This window comes from Barbatula barbatula, assembly GCF_947034865.1.
Source record: "Barbatula barbatula genome assembly, chromosome: 3".
Taxonomy (NCBI): domain Eukaryota; kingdom Metazoa; phylum Chordata; class Actinopteri; order Cypriniformes; family Nemacheilidae; genus Barbatula; species Barbatula barbatula.
The window spans coordinates 21,047,445-21,071,600 of NC_136764.1; the positions used below are offsets into that span (position 1 = coordinate 21,047,445).

The window sequence follows — 24,156 nt, forward strand, 5'->3', positions numbered from 1 at the left end:
TCCAGTGATAGATCTCATTAATTCCATTAATTGCGGCAGAGAATGGACCGGCTTCTGTTTGTTTGCGCTGGCTGAATGACAGCTCTGATAGTGAGTGAGGCAGAGAAAGCCTCTTTGCTATGGATCAGTGGATTGCCCGCAAGTTTTTAATTCTGTGTTGTCACAAATCGCTAGGGTGGGTGTTTGTGCAAAGAAAAACATCAGGATGTTTTCTTATACAAAACGCATCACGGATATTATAGGTTCATTTTAGGAATGACACACTTTGTCTATTTTGCTCAGTTTTGCCCTAATTTGACCTTTTTCAGCAGTAGCCCACATTATCCTCTCATTTAAAGTGAACTGAAATTAAACAACTCTTATGGCTCTCTGATTCCACAACAGCATCTCTCCTTCAGTATAAAGACCCAATGGCGTGACCAAATGAGCAGTGCCGTCTCAATGGTATTCTCAATGGCGGTTCTAATACCGAGAGTGAAAGACAACAGGCCGAGCATGATTCTAATGAAACACCCTTCCATTGTCCTCCAAATCATCTCGGTTATTGAATGAGGTGCAATCCACACCTGGCTCCAGCCCTGGAGAGCTCCAGCAGCCCTCTATCTCTCTCGCTCTCGCTCCCTCCCTCCCTCACCGCCTCGCTCGCTCTCTCTCTCTCTCTCTCTGTAAATGCGGGATTAGCCATTGAAGAAGCGTGCTTGGTTATCAAATTCATACAAGCGGCTTTTGCTTTTGTGTAGTGCTTTTAATTAAATCCTACCGGGGGCTGGAAGTGACCTTTTGAGTGGAGAACTGATTAAGTGCACAATGGCCAGTTATTTCTGAACCACAGGCTGTTGCATAGAGCCGCTGATTAACTTTCTGTTTAGGATGACTTGGCTTGAATCTCATTCGCGCACGGGCCAAGACGAGGGAAAAAAGAAGAGTGATCAATTCTGGTTTAGAATGTAGATTAGGAGCGATAGCATCGGGTAATTAACGGAGGCAGGGGCGGCGTTTTTAAGCAAAGTAGAGTGATAAGGTTCTTTTTGGAGAGCCGAAATGGTGTTTAAGGGGATAAAGGTGAAATCAGGATGGTTAGGATTTCTTTGGAAGGATTAGTGGATTGTTATCGTGCTTTTTGTGAAAAGTCGAGTACAATTACGTCTGATGGGTGCGATTATAATGGGCAGAGCATCAGCAAAGTTTCTGTCAGCTCTTAAAATCTCTTATAATGTGCGATCATCATTGTTACCATCTCGTTTTGCAGTATTGTGATTTTTTTTGCATGACATTTGCTGAAATTTGTCATTTCTGCCTCTATATTCCGCCGACACTGTGATACAATTTTGCAGGTTACCTTACATACTTATCTTAACGTTAGTTGAAATTAAAAGAGCTTTTAGACGGTTTCAAACAAATGTTAATGCGCATGGACGCTTTTGTGACCCGAATTGTACTTCTGGTACACATCCCCAAAGAAAAGAGTCCCTTTAGAAATAACAAGTAAATTACATTAGCATGCCAGGTAAAGTATGTCTAGCCAGTATTATTTTGCGTTACCACTAGAACAATCGTTACTTGGCTAAACTTAAATTCAACAAATTGTTTATTTAATACAATTATTATACAATATGATATCAATATAAATGTATATTAATAAAACTGTAATTAAATTAAATAAATAGTTTTATTAGCCACCAGCCAGACCGATCAACAAACACAGACCGGAAGGTAACTTCTGACCAGATGCGTGCTTCCCATGAAACAGTCTATAAATCATTGCTATAAGCTTACTGTTGTACGGTTACTTTCAGGATAAGGTGAGGAGACAGTTTTGGACACTTATTTTAAAGTACTTGATCAATAACGAATTTAAAATTTCAACCAAATTGAAATTTATAATTAAATGTACAGTTACAGCAATAGCACTAGCAAGTTAATTCTAATTGTTATTTATAGTAAATGTCAGTCACGGATGTATTGCTATAACCTTTGATGTATAACCTCAAGCATTCGAGGTAAATTCATGCTCAATTGTCTGTGTGTTTGTCTTGGTTAGAACGGAGCAGAGTTACGAGGGAGCCTCTGTTCTCGTCACACACACTCCTCCTGCAGGGGACAGCCTGCCCCAGAGAAGACCCTCACCGGACCCTGCTACAGTCCTGGTGAGACCACATATCCCAGTGGCATACAGTGCACTCCAGACGGTTGAGCAAATAGGGTTGCATACACATCCGGTCTCAGAAGGTGGATGTATGGATCCACATGGTCTTGCTTTTTTCCCTATGAGCCATCTGTTACAGTGATTCTCTATAGTTAGGACACTGTGCTCTTTATATTTATACACACACACACACACACACACACACACACATACAATGCCGGGCAACATTTTAGGGTCACTTAACAGAAATAACTAAATGATATACATATATCACACACACACACATACAATGCCGGGTAAAAGTTTAGGGTCACTTAACAGAAAAAACTATTTTGATCTGTTTAAAAAATCTATATACATAACTATAACACATTTTTAAAATACATTTTAATAACAATTGTTTTTCTAAAATAAATATGCCTTTAATTTATTGTGGATTTTTTTTGTTACAACATAAATTTCTATAGATACATTTATGTTGTGCCATATTTTTAACGTTATTGGTTTTTTACAAACAGTATACAGATAGGAAAATATTCACAATGTGAAAGACGTATGGAAGTTCTGGAAAACCAGGCTTATTCCATTGTTTAAACATAAATTTAAACTTGTTTTCTTTGCAAGATTTGCAAACATTGCATCTTTTTGGTATTCAGAATAGTTTGTCCTGTTTCGTTTTTTGCTAATTTTGTTTTATTCTGTAATATGTTGTCGCTACCTCACAAAATAAAACACACATTTTTATTTTACATAAACACATACCTTTAAATGGTAAATTCTGAAAAACTGAGACAATTTTGGAGTCGTCTCTTATTTTATTCTGTAACAGTATACTGTGTGTATTACAGTACTTATGTTGTTTAACATATATTAGACAATCAATGAGTTGCGAGTTAATATAATGAATTTACAATGTTTGAATTAGAGAGAAAATTCCTGTTTGACCTTTGCTCCATCCTCAGCACCTGCTGTATGCAGCCAGACACACAACATGCAAACAGAAGTAGAGATGTCACATTAGATCAGCGGAAATGCGGCAATATGGCAGCCGCATGTTCACTTTTGTCTTTTCTTCACCCCTCCTTCAAAGAGACAAGGTTCCCAGGACAGCATATGTTAGATCAACAACACCCTGCTTCAGTTCTGGACACTAATCCGCTCCTCGCTGGACAGACTCCCAAGGGCTTTTATCAACCTTCAGGATGTGAGAGTGACCCCTGGAGGCCCAGTCCAGCTCTACAGGGACCCATGAGTCCATCAAAGTCTGGAAGACTCCAACCCGCACAGGACCCTCTTCGGAATCCTCCATCACCTCGAACTGTCCCCTACTTTACTGATCCCTCTGGACCCCGGGCACAGGTAATGTTAATTGAGGCACTTGGCATTGATATATCCATTTGCGTCCTGTAGCAAGGCTTAATCCGTATAACCCCTTATAATGTAATTTGGATTTCTTACCTATTTCTCATTGTAATGTAATTCTCAGAATTGTATCCCATGTGACTAATTCTTTTTTGTTTGGTGGAGCTGTGACTTAGTGGTTAGTCGGATTGAGGAGTGGAGCTTATTATGGTGACATGAATATAAATCTGATTTTCACCAAATTATTCTGTTTTCTGTTTCTACTATCCTTTAAAAAATATGTTTAGGTACTATTAATATCATGTGATAAAAATGCATGAATGTATTTAAATGTATCCAGGTGAGTGGCTGAGCAATAAAGGGCCTGTTCGCTAAGACAGATGGACACGTAGGCTACGCTGCCCTCTAGTGTTTAAAGTAGCTTTGGGCCGTACTGTTCACCCAAAAATGACAATTCTGCCATCAATTACTCACCCGCTTGTCATTTCAAGCCTGTATACATTTCTTTTTTTCGCAACTTGTTGAAGAAAGTGGTAACCGAACAAAACTTCTGTTGTATGGACACAAAACCAATGCAAGTGAATGTTTACAACATTCTTTAATAAATCTTATTTTGTGTTCTGCAGAAGAAAGAAAGTCACACGAGTTTGAAATGACAGTGAGGGTGAGGAAATGAGGACAGAATTTTAATTTGGGGTGAACTATCCCTTTAACCAGAGGCTGAATTGGAGCAGTGTCATGTTTATTAACATCAATATTATTATATTGTTATTGCATTCTCATGGTATTTTGTTTCTGATTATGATTTCTGAAACAGACTTTCAAGATAAGCGTCATTGTAGTATTGTAAAGGCCTATTAGACAGATTTACAAACAACTTTGTTTGGGAGCTGACAATGTTCAAATGTTTTTGTCCCATATGCCTTCTCAAACAATCATATTAAAATCAAATCTTTATTTTAATTTTTTTCCAGCAACTATCTCCAGCAAAAAAAATTCAGTCATTATGAAACACATTAGATACTTAATGGATGATCTGTTCATGTGGATGGAGTTTCCATCACCCTCCTGATCGCCCACATCCCCAGTGTGGCCAATCACAGAGCACACCACAATGTCAAACTCTGCTCGCATCAGGAACGATGTGGAATCTCATTGGTTAAAGCTGTAACCTGTTTAGTTAGATTTAATTATTTCTACTGTAGACATAAAAAGTGACTAAGTTACTGTAAGTCAGATGCTTGTATACTTTAAGTCCTAAAATAGTAGTTATAAAAACGACTTGCCTTAAAATGACTTGATCCAAATTCGTATCTATTTTTATGTATGTCTACCCCTCAAATCCAAAAGATTTCAGTGGTCTTTTAAAGTAGTTGAAAACTTGCATAAACAGCACGTAACTATTTCAAAAAACAACCTTCCTCCCAAACAGAAACCGGCTGTGCTGGTCAGAGCCGTTGCCAGGATAGGATCTAGTGCCAAGCCGATGGCTGTTGCCAGAGGGATGCCCATTGCTACAAAGCAGCCAGCAAGTGCCAAGTCTACCATCTCTGCCAAAACTCCACCAGCGCAGGGGACGGTGGGAAAGAAAGCGGGTCAGAAGGTCAAGGAGGAGCCCCAAACTCCTCCAGCTCCTCAAAAACTCCACGTGAAGCCGCGAAACATCAAAATCAATGAAGAGGTCAGTATGATGCCTGCGGCAATCACGACTTTATTCATGTAAAACCTTGTTAATGAAGCCATCACTAATAATGTTGTGGAATCGAACTTTTAAAGAAATTCAAGCTTTCGTTTTGTCTTTGTTTGGAGTCTCTGTCTGTTTCGCTCCCCTCTCTCTCTCTCTTTCTCGTTGATATTAAATTGTGGTGTAATAGAGCCTTTCACCTCATGCTCAATGAGCTCAAGGTCAAGCAGACTGACTGAAAGCTGTTCATTAGACCCAATTATTACCTCTAACAATGCAGTCAGGAGGAAATCAATAGGCGCTGTCAAGGCCTTTCAAAGGCTTGCTCTGAAAATCAATCCATCCATCCAGCTTCACTCTGCATTCTTCTCCTGCAGTCATGTTTGAGCATAGACAGCAAACCATCAACACGTATTTGCCAATATCATCAAGGATTAAAAAACACAACTTGCTCTGTGATTATACTTGGTTAAAAAATTTGTGCCTAAATCAATAAAATGGTCGAAGACGATGCAGTTGCACCTTGTGTAATGATTGCATTTGTTATAAAGTGCTTAATAAAATGCATGTGTACTAATGAATTGAATCCAGTGTGCATTTATATAATCCAATCCTCTGTGATGATACCCTTAGTGTAACTGGTGTGTTTTGTTATCCTCAGTGCGGTGATGATGACGAGTTGTATAGGCAGAGACTGATGGAGCAGATACAACTGAGGAAGCAGATCTTGGAGCAGAAGGAACGAAGGAGGCGTATGCAGGCCATAAACAAGAAACACCGGCTACCGGACCGCCTCCGGAGAGATTCCCAGAGATGCTGGAAAAACAACCAACATCAACAAAAACCTACTCCGCATGTCCAGCAGACAATCCCAAAATCTTGGTGTCGGAAGGTTACTCACCTGCCCTCTTCTCATAGTCCCACTCTTTGTTCTGTCTCAAATTGCCATTCAGAATGCCAGCTCGTACCTCAGCAGCATCAGTACCATATTTTCGTGGCCACACCTCAAGCGTCATCAGGCCGGGGAAAAGAGATGCAAGATAATCACCCTCATCAGATGGGCACGGATAGGGTTGTATTCCCAGATCACGGGGACCTACACTGCAGCACTGCTTGGGCGTCACAAGCACAGGAAGCTGGAAAGAGGATGCTAGAGTTGGGAGATTTTGATACGTCTGTTCCTATCAAAATTAGAGTGGTCAAACACTTCAACACAAGCGTAAGTTCTGTTCTTTTACAAAACGACATTTATTTGCAAACAATAAATCCATGTATTATTGTTTTTAAGTGAGCGCTACATTCAGAAGTTTCATAGTACCTAACCTGTTATTCACCCCTAGTCTTTTCAAAGCAACATTACACAACGTCCTCCTTCACTTCTCTCCCTAACCCATCCTGAGACGAAGGCAAGCGGTCTTTGCCAGGCGATGAAGATAACAGGGTGTCAGTCTTAATAGAGGTTGTGGTGTTGGGTGGGCTGTCTTTGCGGAGAAACGTCCGCGGACTGCTGAATCGATGAGGTTGCGTTTGAGTGGTGCGTCCCTGTTGAAAGACAGATCAGCAGGATGCTACCCAGGGACATTGTTCTGCTGTCAGTCTCATCCGCGCTGACAATGTTATCTCGTTGCCTCTCTCCAGTATCAAGTATCTTTCAGGTGTTCAGAATTGGATGTCACCCCCTGAAGACGTGCAATTAATCTTTGAGCGTTTGCTGGAGAGAGAGAGTGTGGGCACGTTCTTCTAATACTTGTAAATAAAGAGTCGCTAGTGTGGCGGATTTGGATTGAGGAGCTTAGCCATAGATAAGGGAAATTAATTTTTCATCAGGAATAATAGCAGGCGCACCGACGGGGAACACAAAGCGGTAGTGTGGCTGAACGGGGAATTTGTCAAGTGTTGTCACCCCGGGATAATAGAGCTTAGAGCGTGAATGGTGTAATGTAGAGCAGAGGGGGCGTATTCACTTTACACTGTGCTGAGAGCAGCGGAAACGCAGAATACCGGTTAAATGCTTATGCGTAATTGAAAATGTAGCTTTTGAATAGAGAAGTAAAGAATATATGTATACAGTATATACAGTCGCGGACAAAAATTAAGAGACCAATCTCAAAATTATTTACGATTCATAGCTATGTGTAGGTAAAATGATCATTTTTGTTTCATTCAACTAACAATATTTCTTCCAAATTCGAAATAAAAATATTACTTCTTATTTGCAGAAAATGAAAACTGGAGAAACAGGTCAAAATAACAGAAAAGATGCTCTGTATTTTTCAGACCTCAAATACTGCAAAGTAAACAAGTTCATGTTCACTTTTAAGCAATACAGCAGTAATATTTCGCGTAGAAAAAAACTAAGTGTCATGTGTCTTGTCATGCTGTCAGTCTTTCACATTGCTGTTGGATGACTTTTGGTTACTTCTGAGGTTTGATTTTGTTGAAATTCTGCAGACCCTGGCCTAGAATGAACAAATGAAATTTGGTCTCTCTTATTTTTTCGTGGCAGTATATACCTTCAAAAGACCATGCAGGAAGAATCAATTTCGTCCAAGTCTGTTCTCTCACTGGGAATGTTGTGATGCTGTCTGACATCATAACATAGTCTGTGGGAGTGACATTGTTGTAGAACACTGTTGGCCAGTTGTTTTGACTGCAGGCTTTCACAGCAGTGTAGTGGTCTGGTTTGACATTGAGCTCGGGCCGGAAGAGAGAAGTGCTGGTAATGTAGCAGAGACAGTCATGGGGTCTCCTGATTTGTTTGTGCTCATTAACGTGTGAGGTGGGACACTCTGCAGGAGGACAGGAAGGGTGGATACAGCATGGAAAGGTCAGGAGGACACATAGAGGTGGACTAAAAATATACTGAGAAGGAAAAACTTCATTTAGAGAGGAAAACGGATGAGCATATTGTACATATATGTACTGTATAGTACAATATTACAAAAAGGAGGCCATGAGGACTGGTGATTGAGGATGTCGTATGTTTGTTGATATATCTGCATACAATGTATGAGAAGTAAGCCAAACATTAACGGATGGGACGTGCTAAAGCGAATATTTTTGGGCTTTTTTTACAGGATAGACAAGAAAGCACAAGATCTAATCTTACACGCCAGATGAGTGTAGAGTCCAGGACGGTGATTGAAACTGAGCCCAGAGTCGTCACCTTCACAACACCCGATTCATTTCTACAACACAGCCCAAGACTGCTCTGCCCCAATCACAGTAGAGTAGCCATCCCAGACCAGTCCCAGCACAAGGTAAATGTGTCTCTGTCTATATACTGGTGTGAATGCTTGAATACTTCATCCTTCGTCGTTCACATCTTTACAACTTAAAGTTCTTAATGTCATGAGGCATGTTAGAACCAGTCACATTTGATTTGATGCCCTGCATCACAGATGTCACTGATGGCATTTTTCATTCATAAACTGCATAAAGATCACTATGAATCTTTTATTTTGACCGAGTTTAAACACTTACATTTTGGTTTACTCTTATTGGCTTCAAAACTCTCACAGATCATAAATAGTCGAACCAAAATGTTTTCAGACACGTTTAACATTTCTCATATTTTCAGAGTTTATACGCTGTAGTTTAGAAAATTGTAATAACTTTAATAGAAAGGTATGTGGCGGATTAGGTTGAAAAGCTGTTAAGTATAAGTACACAATTAGTTAATACCAATGTAATGAAACCAATTACCAAGCAATGTTTATTTTTTCAGTCTGCGGTGTAAAAAGGTCGCATTAGCAATTACAGAACTAAAAAGAAACCTTAAGCAAAACATGGTCAGGTCAAAGTGTCTGAATAATTTGGTCCTAAATTGGTAGTCCGCTGTATAAAGAATTTACGGATATAATATCATAACATAACATTAACATAAATTAACTACAGTGTCTTGAATCAATTTATATCTATATTTTAGAAAAAAATCTGAAATTATGTTTTTTATTGTGCATTCTGATTATTAGTAATCAAACTGCAATTGTTTTGTTTTGATTTAAGCCATTAGTACAAAAATACAGCTAACTAACACAATAAAAACAAGATAAAATAATAAAAAACATGGTTTTCTTAATCTCTTACTGAAAATAAACTCTTTATATAATTTGTGGTTTGACCATAGACAACTTTTGCACTGCTTTTGTTGTGCTTTTCAGATCACACAAGTTTCGACGGGATAGTAATTGAATGTGTGAGAGTGTTATTGTTGTATATTTTTGGTCAGTAAAGTAAAAAAAGCACATTGCGGCATCCTGTCAGTATCGAAACATCAAACGCCAGAAGGGCAAACTGAACCGGTCGTCTCGGTGTGCGCCTGGCGCTCGCTGCAGGTTGTTTGTAAGTGCTACAGTAGAGTCGAAAAGGGCCAGATGGGCAGTGCCCACTTGGTGCCAGGCAAACAGACGAGCGGGAGGGGAGGGGGAAGGAGGGGTAAGGCTGCAGATCCGGTGTCAGTTGAAGGGCTTTCTTCATCAACCGCTGGGGTCCATCTGAAAAACCTGCTGATGTCAGTAAGACTCGTTCAGGTAGGTCAAATCCTCGCTCCGCTCCCAACTCCACCACTCACTGTCAGCCTCGTCTTCTCACCCTGGAAAGCTGATACGATCAGTGCAATTTACTGTGAAACAGCTTAACCCCTTTGTGGAAGTTACGCCCAGTTGTGCAATTGATGACACCTGTCCTGTCCAGTTAATGTTGCAGCACAGTTATGCTGAAAATGCAATCGCGGTTCACCCGAAAATATAAATTCTACCCTTTGGTATTCATCCCTACGTCATTGAAACCATGTATGACTTCATGTCTTCATTATTGTATTTTATAATTTCCTTTCTGAGGAAACTCAATCTAAAAGCATCATTTCACCTGGGTTTCTAGCTGACCTGTTTCGAGATCTTGTCACAAAATCCGTTGTTAGGTTTTGACATGTAATTACTTGTTAAACACATGCTCAGGTGACTGAGCAGGAAGTAGGAAGCTTCGAGGATGGAGTATTCCCCCATAGTTCCTCATCCTGACTGCAGCCAATCACCTGCTGTTGCCTAGTCTGTTGATGTGCCTGTCTGCACAGTACGACTCTATCCCTGGTGTGTGCAGATCTAAAGGCTTGACGGGGTTGAGATGCGTTCGGCTGTCATGTCGCGCATTACTGCACAGAGAGCGAGAGGTGAGCGTTCACTCTCTGACTCAGAGGCATCACAGCACTGCCTTGAGCAATGTTTGTGCGCCACTCACCTGAATCACAGCTGTGCGTGTGTGCGTTATCTCACTGTTTTTCACATTAAACAATATAGAAATTGATCCGCTGTCACGGTTTATATGGAATGAACTAATTTGCTTAAAAAATTAAAAAAATGATTCTGAAGTGAATGAAAGAAGTAATAACATTATCGCGGTGGTGGAGGTGGTGTTGGTTTTAAGTGAGATGCGTATTTTGTTCCTTTTTTTATTTCATTCTTGTTTTGTGAGAATCTAAAATCTGAGATTCCCCAATGCTTCTGCATCTAAGCAAGTCATCTTAAAGGTCCACTAGAGGGCGGTCTTGCTTGGATTGTTTGCGCGGAAATTCAAATGTTGATATTTAATGGGTATGGATGTTATGGTCTTCTGTATAATGTCAATTTGACCAACATTGATCCGTGTTCATTTGAATTCTATGTTTGTTCAAAAGCCTTCTTTTACTTTTAAAGTAGTTTGAGCAATACAAATAGTTTATAATTGTATCAATATATTATCGCTTGTAAAGTTTCTGTATGGCATTTGTAAACTTAGTGTGTCCTACAAGGCCTCGGCTGCTGTTCGGTTTATAGGGTGTTTATGTGGTGTTCACTGCTCCCCACACACCACTCAGGAAAGAGGTTTTCTAGATCTGAAGAAATTCCCTTCAGTTGAACCACTTCATTGATTTGAAACGCCCTGCAGTGTCATCAAACGCAAACAATTTATACACATCCTATGTATACAGCGTACAGCTGTGGAAACAATTAAGAGAGAATTTCCATTTTATTTTTTATAGAAGTTTCTATTTGTTTGTGTAGGAATATTTAGGTTCAAAACGTATATTTTTTATGCGATAACCTGCATTTTATCACAGTTTTTGTATGTTTTGACATGCTGTCAGTCTTTCGCATTGCTGTGCACTCCTAAGATTAGATTTTGTTGAAATTGAACAGACACTGGACTGGAATGGCCACAGTACATCTAGAAATGCTGATAAAATGAAAACATTTTATTACAAGATTATTCAAATTAATTTTCATATAAAACAGTACATCATTTGTCATACTAAGAAACCTTATAACAATGAGTGATAAAGGAATGTTTAGTATACTCTTTTTTTTGTCATTTATGGATGTACTGCTGTTTGGATACAGTTGTTTAGTCCACTTAGCGATTGATATCAGGATGTGAAGAGACTTACAGCACAACACAAACTGTTTGTGAAAAGAATCACCTTCTTTGGCTTTAAGTGTTATCCGTCCCATGATACATTTTTGGTCAAAAACAACTCTGTAACTGCTGCTGAGATTAATTAGGTTGATTTAGACTTCTGTTCTCCCAACTCTTATGTTTATTATAGCCAAACCTTATAAAGCGATCAAGAAGTATTGACGAATGGGTGTATGTACTTCCTTCCTGTGAAGTGTATTTATGCTCGCTTGTTCCTTAGGTTACTTGCAGTGACCTTCAAACAGTTTACACCCTTCCTACAAACCGAAATTTTAAAAAATGTATAAAAATTATGTAAAGTGATTGGAACACACATTGTCTTATTTCAGCGGTGGCATTGTGCAGTCATTCCCTGTCAGTAAAACAGCATGTCAGTGGTGACAGGATGGGTTCTATGGTGTATGTGTATTAAGATCTGTACCACACACAGCGTCCTGCAATGACCAAAAAGCTACCGGGAATCTTAAAGCATCGGTCATTACATGCAACATCGCTTCTCAGTGGCCTATAATGAGCTGGCAGTTTTATGATGTCACCAGCATTACAAACACACCGCTGACCCTCATAGGCACCAGGCCCACTATCACCCTATAAAAACAGGAGGAGTACAATACAGGAACGTGATAATGGTCGCCAGCTCAACATCATTACTTTTTAATGAGTGTCCCTCTCGGGTCATACCTTTGATCTGACCTTTATAACCTTCTTTTGACACAGGTGCCAGTCGGGGAAAACCAATGCTGCGCTTTCATGTAAGTAGACTCCACTTCAGATCCATCGTTTCTCAGCATGCCTCGGTTTCATTCATATTTCTTTGTGGTATGGTGGACCATATACCGTGTTGCTCAATCAAGCTCTTTTTTCTCTTTTCTGTTCCGGCTATTACAGACCCTTCAGTTCCGGCCTGAGAACAGAGTCTGTTGCTACTCAAAGTGATGTCAACTTCATAGTAAGACTTAATAAATGAGTCCATCGGAGTTTCATCTTTCATTTTTCTTTCTTCTTTTTTGGCAATATTTTTGTTGTGGATGAAGTTTGATTCACATTTGGTCTTGAAAGTTTATTTTCCCCATTATTAAAAATGTTTACATTTTGCTCCTCGTTTTTCATTAAATACAGAAACTGGTTGCATGTTACTCGCAGCTGTACATGTCGTCAAACTGGAAATCCCTACGTCACACATGTTTTTTTGATGTATTAATGTACTGATTTTGAGTCCGTTTTATACCAAATTGTATGGTTTCCTTTGCTTACTAATTTATCAATTTGCCCAGAGTGCATAGAGAAAATACAGTAGTGGCCAAACAGTGATGTCCAACTCTGAAAAATGTAAAATGTAAAAATGCTTTTTATTTAAATATGTTATATTTTATTCACGTTCGTTTGTTGCATTTGAAGTAAGAATGAAATTCAGCTTTAGGAAAAATTGGCAAAAGACTTTGTTCAGGAGAATGGCTGTATTTCAAATAAACACATATTATTTTTATTTCATTGGTACTATAGACGGTATAAACAAATTCACAAGATGAAAACACTGGTCAAAAAGCACTACTGGTTTCATTTTATTTACTTTATTTTACATATCGCTGCTGTCCTTCTGAAACCTTGTATCTCCATTTTTGGTAATTTTTATTTTTTGTCATAAATCATGATCATAAGTCTCCCTTTGGGTTTCACTGAGTTTTGCAAATATCTAACCAATATAAAGTGCTTGTCAACTTTGACAACAAAGGGTTGAATCATTTAAAAAGTACAGTATTTTTCTTAATAACAGCCTATTTGGACATAAGAGGTGTCAGAAGGACAGTGACCATCAAACCTTAAAGATATTTGTTTAACATTTTGATCTGGTTATTAATATTCTGTCGGTTGTATTTTGTTCAAACGTTTTTGTAGTCGTAGAAAATCTGAGACAGGTTGCTTACGTTTTCCAAGGTCTATATTGCAGCCCCCAAATTAGCTACAAAGCTAAATGACATCTGCAACATATTTTAATGGTTTAATCTGACCTGAGAGGGAATTGAATGCAAATATACCTCAACGTCACTTTTTGGCCTTGTGTGAAAATGGTCAAAAATGGCACATGGCTGATGGTGCATCACTTTCTTTCCGTCCAACATCATTGCACTGTATCATCAGGCACTGTATTTGACACGAACATTCATTTACCCTATCTATAAAGTCTACAAATTCATACACTGTAGCTGTTCAGCACCACCTAGTGGCCAATTGGGTACTTTTTCAATTAATCAATGTGACATGTTTTGTTTTGAGTAACTTAAAATATTCATGTTTAATTGTAAATACAGACCATTAATAACTAGCTCATGGGTAATACATGGCATATGGTATGTGGTAAGCTCATCATATATAATACGTCATTAAGATCATAATTTATGATGTGATCAAGAATGGAAAGGTTTACATTATTTGTATAATCATATTTCTTCAGGTCATTTTAGAATTTGCAGTAAGTTGTTATGTGGACTGTTTTCAAATGCTGTCAGCATTGTTGATTTAAGTCCCCCCAAGAACGGATTCACACAGACCACTGAAAGAGTACGTGGTTCACTGCTTCTTAGATATAACAAGACCGCCTCATCTATTGTGCTCCGTTCTTTTGCTCGCAACAGACGTTTCATTCTAAAATATTTTCCAAGCCTCCGACGTCTTGTGTTTGAGAATGTCAACATTTGCAGAGAGTGGCCCTTCTCTAATCCGGCAGACTGTGGAATAGAGAGAGGATTAGGGGCTAGTTTGTTTTCCTGGTCTCATGGAATGTTCCTTTAGGAGCGCTTTTGTACCTGGGCCAGGCCCAAGGTCATCCTTCTGTCTCCACGCAGCTCCTTTTGTGTCTTCTCGCAAGTCTCAACCGCACAGAGTCAACACGGCTCCCTCCTCAAAAGCAGAATGTGAGTGGAATTTCAATCCTTGTCGCAACACTCGCTAAACGTTACTTAGTTTTCTCATTAAGCAATTTGAGTGCCCCTCCTTCCCCCGGCTGATGTTGTGTTTGACTTAAACGTTGAGAGGAAAAAAGATCAGCATTCCAGTGTATCTCTCAGCCTGTCTGCATCATTCATCAGCGGTTTTGTGCCTGGTGTCTGATTGAAGTCTGATGGATTAACTGACTCAGGTAGTGTTATTAGTCACTGCTTCAACTTGTGCCACACTTTAGCTTTATCGCTTTCCATTATTTCAGACCTTTGCGTGAATAGGCCTCTATGTAAGCTCGTGTATGATGAATGGGTTGAGCGCTGAATCATCTCCATTTCTGAAACATAAATGACTTAAGATAACTTTGAACTAAACCAGCTATGTAACACACACAACACTTTCTTCCCATTTGAGCTCTGATGCTTAAGTAAAATAATGTTACTGTAAATCCTTTTTAGCTGTCCTTCGACATCTATAGGATGTCTAAATTAGCTGTTTTTCATGAAACTTTTTAAATCATTAACTTTTTAATGCTGTTTATTGTTTAGATGTTTGCAAAACCTACATTGCATAAAGGGTGAGTTATCATAATATGTTGTGGTCTCTATTGAGAGACAAGGTGTAAGAAGGACCGCAGCGATATGCTTTTGTGGTAGGCCTACAATTTTAATTGAATGTGAATATTTAATTAGGCTGTTATTAAGCAATTTGATGGATTGTTGTGTTGTCCAGATAGACAGTTTCTACGAAATGTTTATAATATGAGGCAAATACGAGAAAATTAGGCCAATTCACGTTTTATTGGGACAGATATGTCTTGGACTGACATATTAAAGTATCGGTCAAGTTGAATATCGCGTTAAAATATCAAAATGTCACCACACGTTTTTCATAAAAGCATAAAGTGTAGCAGTCTGTCTCTTTATATAGGACAGCCGTCAATACAATCGGAACATACCATGGAGCCGTAAAGAGCCACCAGATGTCGCACTACCAGTTCTATCAGTATCAGTTCAGCTCGTCTTGGCGATTTAAGCATAATAGTGTTTACTCTCATCAAATCTCTGTTAAAGTATAAACAGGGCAAATATATAACATCTGGCAATATGGCCATGATACAAAAAATTATTTAGTTGGATTTCGCAGTAATGCGTTTAGGCATCTGCACTGTTCTATATGGAATAAAACTTTGAAATATAACTTGTGTCGTATTGTATATATTATTGTTAAAAATATAAATACGGGTTTAGTGCATCTGATTTAATGCTTAATTCTGATTGGTGAAAATGACAACGGGAAATCACTGTGCGCTCCACAAGCGTTTGGGCACTGTTGCCTTACCATGAATTTATTTTGAGTACTTTTGTCAAGAAAGGTACACTTGAACAAAAACTGTTAGTGTAGCAAACACACAAACGTTGAAACAATGACACTTGACATACTTGACACAATGACATGAACAGTTCGTCGATTCATCGCGACCGTTTAAATAAACTTTACACGCTTCCGTACTTTTCACTATTTCAAATAACGAAATACACTTCTGGAAATACTTTAGATCCGTCAAAAATCTAATATACAAATCTGCGTATAAAAATATAATTTTTGAGCGCCATCCTATGCTTATCCAATAAAATAGATCAGTCAGTTGCACTTCGCACATCTCTAAAAGTAAACCTACATATAATCTCTCGTGGGTTTACCCAAATGCGCAAAAACGGTCACATCATGCTTGTAACATTTCCAGAGACTTAATGATCCAATACAAATAAATTATTCAATGAACACTTTAAGGCTTCTCTTACAGAAAATAAAGATACGTTAGAGTCTGTTCATTTGACGTGACACTGTTGCTGCAGTCTCAGCTCGGGAGTGAAATCCCGAGGGGATGGAAAGAGTCTCTGTCCAGCAGCCAAGAGCCGATGTGAACGAGCGCGTTCGAGTACCAGTGGACGCCGTCCTCCTGCGAGGTGACGTTTGAAGCACGATTCGGGAAAAGCCACGTCATCAACCTGTGACTTAATCTGACCGGTGCAAAAGCCCAATGCGCCCAGCTGTGGTTTTCAATAACCGCGTAGCAAGACACCAGCACCTCATCCACGATAATGGTTCCGTGCGCGGTGACGGGCGCGTAAGAGCCCTGATACTCTTCGGTGTAAATCCTCTTCACGGTGACGCTCTTGAGAGTCTCGTGTGTGCCTTCAGACACTAGGACATTATCTCCAGGCTTCACGTTGCTGGCAAATGTCGCCCTCATACCTGAAACGCCCGAACCGTTTACAATGAAGACCAGGTGCGCTGCTGTTAGGGTGAGCTTTAAAGAGGGGTTTGGCGTCTCGATGACGAGGAATTGCCTTCTGGTCGTCGGATCGTGGTCTATGAACATTATAAAGTCGCTGAATAAGATATTTCCCGTATCGTCCGCAGCCATAACCCGGTCACCCATTTGGAGATCTTCGATATGTTTCCTCCGCCCATCGGCCAGTGTCACCGTGGCAGATCCAGGAAAGCATCCCCCCGATTTAGCAGCGACTGAATTTTCTAAAGGAAAATCATAGCAAATTATTATAAAAAATAGTAAGATTTATTGAGGTATAGCCTTCAGCAGGCAAAAAGCGCTGGTGAACTTGTGTTGAGACTGTCATGACCCGGAGACTGCCCTGACCCGGTCTGTTGAGTCTGGCTTCTGAATTAACACAAAGTGATCAGGCTTTGTCATTTAAATTAAGCCTCGACTTTGCCTTTCCCTGATCTCTGTGTAACTGTTTGCACAGGTGCAGAAACCCAAAGTGCCAATTCGCATTACTCTTCACATACCATATAGAGCAAATACAACTTGCTTTCTTGAACTTTACTTGTAAAGATTTGTCATTTTCAATACGTGTTTGTTTTGATTAGAATCTATTGCGACTCGACATGCTTGCCAAACATTCGGAATGGTTTGTTTTGTATAGTTTTTTAGATTATTTTTTATATTACGCTCCAACAACTTTCAGTGTGATTCGTCTTTTTGTTTGATGACCGCTTTGGACTCCTCAAACAATAAAACAGAGCCATGACCGCATTTTTAAATATGCATCCAGCTCTGAGAGAGTAATAGTGATGGTGTCGCTCTCACCTGCTTTGACGGAGCAATGTATGTGGGCTTTGGACTCGTAATAGACCCAGTCAAATCCAGCCTCCACAGCGAGCCTTGACAGCATCCCATACTTGCTCTTATCCCTGTCTGAGGTAGTTATGTCCACCGCCCGTCCCTCGTAGTGCAAAGATTCATCGAAATGGTGACCGTCTTCATCCCAGCCCTCCGTGACGCGCAGTTTCACACCGGGCCACTGGTTCATGACGGATATCGCCAACGAATTCAGTTTGTCCTTACAGCGCTGGGTGGGCGAGAGAGACAGTCTGTCAAAAATCAAAATACCCACCTTTCCTTTAAGTGTCAGAAAAGTGCTGAATCTAACCCTTAAACAAATCATTATTCTAGTCCAAAAGCAACATTTATAGTATTTCACAAATCATGTGAGCGTTTCATTATTGCTGCTCTATAAGGCATTGAGCTCTATAAGGGATTTGCGCGTTGTGGCTATAGCTCGTTTCATTGGCCAGAATCACAGACTCCAGACTGATCGATCGATAACAGAGTAAATAGAGCTGAAAATTTAAGTTCTTGCTCGCAGGCAGGGCAACTGCAAAAGCGTTATCTAACGATTCCTTCTGGATAGCGAGGGTCTGTTTAATTTATTGCTTTAGTTTGTAAGGTGTCACCGGAGGGTCTGATTTGTTATTGGAAAAGTCTCGATGAACATCATTTCTTGAAAGCATTTAAACAGTGAAGCAGGTGACAGAAGCGCAAGAAAAACACGCTCACTTCGAGAGCCGGTTATTTGCAATAACAGACGCGTAACATCAGTGTCAAAGATCATCCCTGACCCACATTTTTATTAAGTCCTCGATGTAAGCAGACCACTTAAAGGAGATCCGTTTAAACACAGATGTGATGAGGAAGAAATGTTTACTAATGGGGCAAACCAGATACCCAACAGTATGAGGCTCAACTTAGACGTGTGGAGAAGGAGGTGTTTCATTTATTTATTATGTTATTAACTGCCAGATGTCTGTTTGAATAAGACAAATCAATGCTGAACCCGTATGTTGTAAACCTCACACACCAAATAACGGCCAAGGTGCGTAAATTGCGCAAATGATAAAAATAAGATCGTACCCCTTCCCAGTGTTACAAACTGTCATTCTCATAAAATGTACCAAACATCATTAATATTTGGATATGCTGTCATGCAGTGGAACACCGGTTTAAGACATCTTGAACTTAGTTCTACCGCGCGCCGTCAGCGTCTCCAAGTGTCCGCAAGATTAGGGCTGCGCGGTTACGCACGCATAGGTCCATACCTGTGTCATCAGTCTGTCAGCATTTGTGTTCTCCTCGTCTTTGAAGATGATGTCAGGATTATAGTTGGGAATCAATTCCTTAAATCTCTCAGAATTCCTTGTAATTTTGCCTTCGTATTTGCCGCTGGCCCCAAGGGTTTTCTCGGCAACGTTGGGAATGAATTGCTTGTAAGACAACGGGGTTAATTTCTTTGGGTGTCTTCGTTTTCCATAACCTCTACCAGGACCACAGGCTAATCCACAAGGCGTTAGGAAAAAAATGCAGATAAAAGACAGAAAAGCAATTTGCTTCAGATGCAGCCTTACGTCCATGACGTTAAATGATCTTTTCTGATGTTTAAAGTTGCTCACTTGTGCTTCTGACGGTCCACAGTATCTTCTCGCGCGTAGCGGATGGATGCTACCCGACGACCACTACTACCCAAGCAGGTGCAATAACGACCGCTCTCGATAGCCACTGAGTGAGCACATTGGAGGCTGGCTGTCACAGCTAAGTGGGAGACGAAAGAGCGATTTAGTTTCGACGGGAGGTAGGGTCAGACGCTTATGAGTAGAGGCAGTCTATCCATATGAATTACAGAGCAAATCTTTGACAAGGGGGAGGGAGTCTGTTGACTCGACGGAGGGATGCCATCCAAGCAAAGACTCTCCATACCTCCCTGTTTGTTACAGAATCAACACAAATGCATCGCGTTGTCATGGTAAACTAGGAAATGTAAATGTTTCGTGTGAATTAAATGTATAAAATAGTGCATGATCATTAATGAACAGATGATGAAATAATTGTGGTTTATTAATGAAAAGCTAAAAGCACAGATGAGCACTTTAGGGGCTCAGAAATAAGTCCCTAAATACTGTCTCTTCATTCCTTCCTCATGACTGATCATGTTTAATATTATTAGTCAGAGATCTTTCCTCGGTTCTGTTGTATAGCCCACACAGAGATTCCCGAATCGAATCATTAACCGCAGGATCTGAAAGCTGCACTTTTTTGGGACATCTGAAGCTTTGATAAGCTCATAATGTTCCGTACAGAGTGATTTTGGATGATTTGGGTTGAAAATAGTTAGGTGTGAGGCAATGCTTTTTGCATTTGTCGCCATATTCGTGTAATTCAAAGTCCAGTCATTACGGATCTAGTGTAATGGAGATACACAAATATAACGGTGAAGGAGAAAAGAACCACATTCAATTTATGCTTTTTTGGTAAAGACTTGAGCAAAATAGAGCAAAATGGATAAAAACCATCATGATCGTGATCAAGATGATCAAAAAATCCTTTAAAACATATTCTGTCTGTGTTTTCAAGTTGGTTGCTGTTGTTTGCCTCACGTTTGTTTGAAATGTGTCAGATTTTATCATCTTTTTGGAGGGGTTTCTTTTCGTGGCAAAATGAATGAATTGCGCATCTCTGAATTTATAACACCTACCTGGTTTGGATTTTCACAGGCTTCTGAAAATTGGCAAGTGAGTGAGCAAAAACTCACCCTCCTGCCACTCTGGGTTTTGACCCACAGATGACTCACTTACACTTGAAAGCACTTCTAAATGCATCCCACAGTTTATTTGTGAGAAAGTTGTATTCCTTTAAAGTCGTTTTTTTTCAATTGAAACATTTCTGTGTGTGAAAATTAAGAGCATGGCAATCCACTGTATGTTGCTTCTGGAATGTTTGTTATTAAATCCACAAACATTCTTTATTATTAAACTTCCGTGACCCATTCTCAATCAGTCTTAAAAGGATGAGGTGGCCATAATTTTACAAAAGCCCAATTTGCGAGATGAAGCCATTCTTGCATTTGATTTAGATGGTGAACAGGATGCTCTTACATCAATCCTGGCAACACATGCTTTTAGTGAGTGGACACAACGGTTCTGTTCTTTTTAAGTTATGACCGAATTTTAACTTTTCTTTTCAGTGTTTGGAATTGGTCATCACAATATGTAGAGTCATTCTTTTTGTGATTTTTAACTAGTTCATCATAAACAAGATTAATTGGTTGAAGTAAGCGGTTGTTCATGATTTCTTTTGTGTTCAGTAGGTGCCATTTAATTTCAGCAATAGGTTTACTTTTAGAAATACAGAGAACAAGTTAATGACTGCATTCTTGGATAATTAATGACGACATCATAAATGTGATATTAGTGTTGTCTTAGCCATTGGCCTCCATGCATTTAAAATATTCACAAATCCCATTGATCTGCATTTGAAACTCTGCTATCATGTTATTCACTTTCAGAAACACAGTCAGACTTAACAGTAGGGCAAGAATTAAGAATTACACATTGCTGCTTGCAATATTTACTCATTTGGTTTGCAATTAAGTTCATTCAACCCTGCTCAGAGAATACAGGAAACATAAATACAAGTGCATCAGTTACTTCATGGTTTATTGGAATGCTCAGTGGTGACCATCCATCTGGTCAAGTCTTGAAAGGTCTACCTCAACCACTCTCATTAGTCCTTTAAAATACCTGTGGACAGATGGGTCACTGGACCAGTTAAGCTGTTTCAGATAGGTATGGTTTATTCTAGTCCGCCACAAAGCCAAAATACCATTTGCATCCACAGGAAATACCTGCCTTTACTAATGGGAGGCCTCCTTTTTATGTTTTGACTGACTCTTGTAAAAGTTATGGCCTTTCAATATCTGGCGGTATGACCTGGTGGTTTTTGACATTGGTACGTTTTATGATATGTTTTCCACATTATTTTGAGTAGTGTTCATTTAGATATGTTTTTAAGGTATTGTAAAGCTGGCTTATATACATTGGGTTTTGTCAATAGTCTTGGAATCATTATTTTATGGAATGAAACTTGTAAACTAACCAAATATGTGTGGCATGAGGGGACACCTTTTCTTTTTCTTTTAATGAATATATACTGTAATGAAGATGAACTCAATTATCTTTCAACTTTATTTATCAGGAAATTTACGACTTAAAAAAACGACTTATGTTATATGTGGAAGAATAACTCCTCAATGTAAAATTTTAAAGAAAAGAGTAACGCACTCAAATCATTTCAAAGCAAATCCACCCTGAAAGCGATTTTTCACTTTCATCTGAGTTGTCCGCCCTTTCACTTGTTTGCTAACTCTGGTGCAGCGCTCTGGGTGGGATTAGCAACTACCTGTGCATAGTTTAGTGTGTTCAGAAATGATCTGAATGATGAATAGTGCCCTGGCCAGGTTTGGGGGGCAGTCTCAAAGTGAGACTTAGGGTCTGCACTACATTGGGGTGGAAATGGAAATAGGGAAGCAGGCTCTAGATTTTTAAAACATCAGTTTTTAAAGTATCTAATGTTGAACACTTGTGTGCCTAGATAATAACACATAGATTACACACTTTTCACATGAGTGGCTTAACCGGATCTTCAGTAGTTCATGAGACCAGACAATAGCAAGAGAACTATGGTCTTAAATGTTCATACTAAATTCTGATAAATCCGAATTTTTAAATATAATAAAAACATAGTTTGTTGAAAATGTAACTTCTGACTTTGATGTCATTTGTAAATGTGATGGATTGCAAACACAATATATTTATGTTCATTTTATCTATGTTCATAGAATATCACTAGCAAAAAGTTAAGCCTACATGTATACCGTAGTATAGTTTAACAAAGTTAAATATTACTACAGTTTACTATAGTACCTACCACAGTTTTTGCATGTGGGAGTGCATATAATTCATATATACCGCTTGGAAACTATAAATATAATATCTATTAATATATTATAGATATAATAATTTATCAAAGACAAAAAGGGGGCCCTGTTACCTGTTTTTTTGAGGGGGGGGGCTGTATTATTTTAAGCTTTTAAGTTGATTTAAAATAAAATATGGATGCTTTAGACTAAATTTATATTTTTTGTTGGGCCAATATTAACACTAGTTGGATTAATCAAAATCACACTATTTTACTACATGTGAACTTATTCTTACACAGCTATATTTATTAAATTGTTTGTGAAAAGTAAGCATTGAGACTGAAGTTGTGTTGGTGAATCAGCATACATACCACATCAATTTATTTATTCACCTGGCACGCAATCTTACTGTTCTCCTGCCAAAGCGAGTCTCACCACTAATGAACGCTGGGATGCCAATAAGGCCGTCTAATTCACTCATCCTTCTACCAGCATCGCTGCCATAAAGGACAGAGATTGAAAGTGCTGCGTTATCCTGTCATTGTCCTTACATTTGTCTTGTTCTCTTTTTCCAAATGGCTCAATTTGCATATTTTCATGAAACACAAGAAAAAACACTATGGATACAGCATCCTTTTGACAGGCTTTTTAACAATTGACTTACAACAAATATATATTAATGTTTATTGTCAATATATAGCCAAAACAAGTTCCTGTGAGTCAGACCCATGACCTAGACCCAACACCTTTGAATGGTAAAAGATGATGTAACCACCATCTTATAGATCGACATTAGGATGTCATGTCCAGTAACAATTAAATGTTTCTACTTGTGCAAAAAATAACATCCTTGTCCTGTTTTAATCCCAGCCTGGTTTTATTAAATGAAGAATACAATCAAACACTAATAGGATTGAGGTGCTATTTGAGAATTTCCTCTCCCACCCCTCAGGCCTGATGGTTCCTGGAGTTGAGGTTAGCACAGGAAACCAGTCACTATATTCACATGTCTCGGTAATTGAGAACACCGCTTGGCAGCCCACAGTGGCTTCTTAGACAAATGTGTCCAATACTCCCTAATAATTTGGTGAGACATCGAGCAATCTATACTTGAATGAATAAAAACCTCAAGAAACACTAGGCCTCTCTTGCATACCATCGGTTTTCACTCAACAATGAACAGAGGTTTTGTTCCAGTGGAAATGCTGTCACTCCCTTCCTGCAATGAATATCAGGACCATATATTAAATAATCTTGACCACAGTGTCCTTCTCGTTCGTTTGCTCAGACGATCCCTTCTTAAATAATATGAAGTGGAGACAGCGTTGCTTAGTAAAATCTGGCTTAATGCTTGTAGTAAAGTGAGTTCTGTTGAATTTCTTCCTTTGGTCTACAATTGTTGCTAAATACACAAATTTGAGATGACTTTGGCTGTATTTTAAGAATTGAGAACAGAGGCGAAACGCTTAGACAAGTGAATACGGCGGTGTTGTTTCTTTTAAAGAAGAGCACTT

General features: G+C 39.1%; 2 protein-coding genes across 3 annotated transcripts in view; one reads left to right on the forward strand and one right to left on the reverse strand.

Annotated features, from left to right (window-relative positions):
- Positions 1-13,752, forward strand: part of rbm33b (RNA binding motif protein 33b) — a 24,226-nt gene extending 10,474 nt beyond the window's left edge. The window contains exons 5-11 of one of the 2 annotated variants that reach the window (XM_079451679.1): positions 2,042-2,147; positions 3,237-3,505; positions 4,941-5,189; positions 5,854-6,411; positions 8,270-8,452; positions 12,363-12,397; positions 12,534-13,752. In XM_079451679.1, coding sequence (XP_079307805.1) covers positions 2,042-2,147; positions 3,237-3,505; positions 4,941-5,189; positions 5,854-6,411; positions 8,270-8,452; positions 12,363-12,397; positions 12,534-12,612 — 1,479 coding nt within the window. In that variant the 3' untranslated portion in view covers positions 12,613-13,752. The remainder of the gene's footprint in view (positions 1-2,041; positions 2,148-3,236; positions 3,506-4,940; positions 5,190-5,853; positions 6,412-8,269; positions 8,453-12,362; positions 12,398-12,533) is intronic. The other variant, XM_079451678.1, reaches the window with a different exon arrangement.
- Positions 13,753-15,365: 1,613 nt separating this feature from the next.
- shhb (sonic hedgehog signaling molecule b) lies at positions 15,366-19,456 on the reverse strand. The gene is made up of 3 exons (XM_079453872.1): positions 18,990-19,456; positions 17,701-17,962; positions 15,366-17,123 (listed from the first exon to the last, which is right to left on the reverse strand). Exons 1-3 carry the CDS (start codon positions 19,299-19,301, stop codon positions 16,444-16,446), a joined length of 1,254 nt encoding a protein of 417 aa, XP_079309998.1. The 5' UTR covers positions 19,302-19,456; the 3' UTR covers positions 15,366-16,443.
- Positions 19,457-24,156: the final 4,700 nt, after the last annotated feature.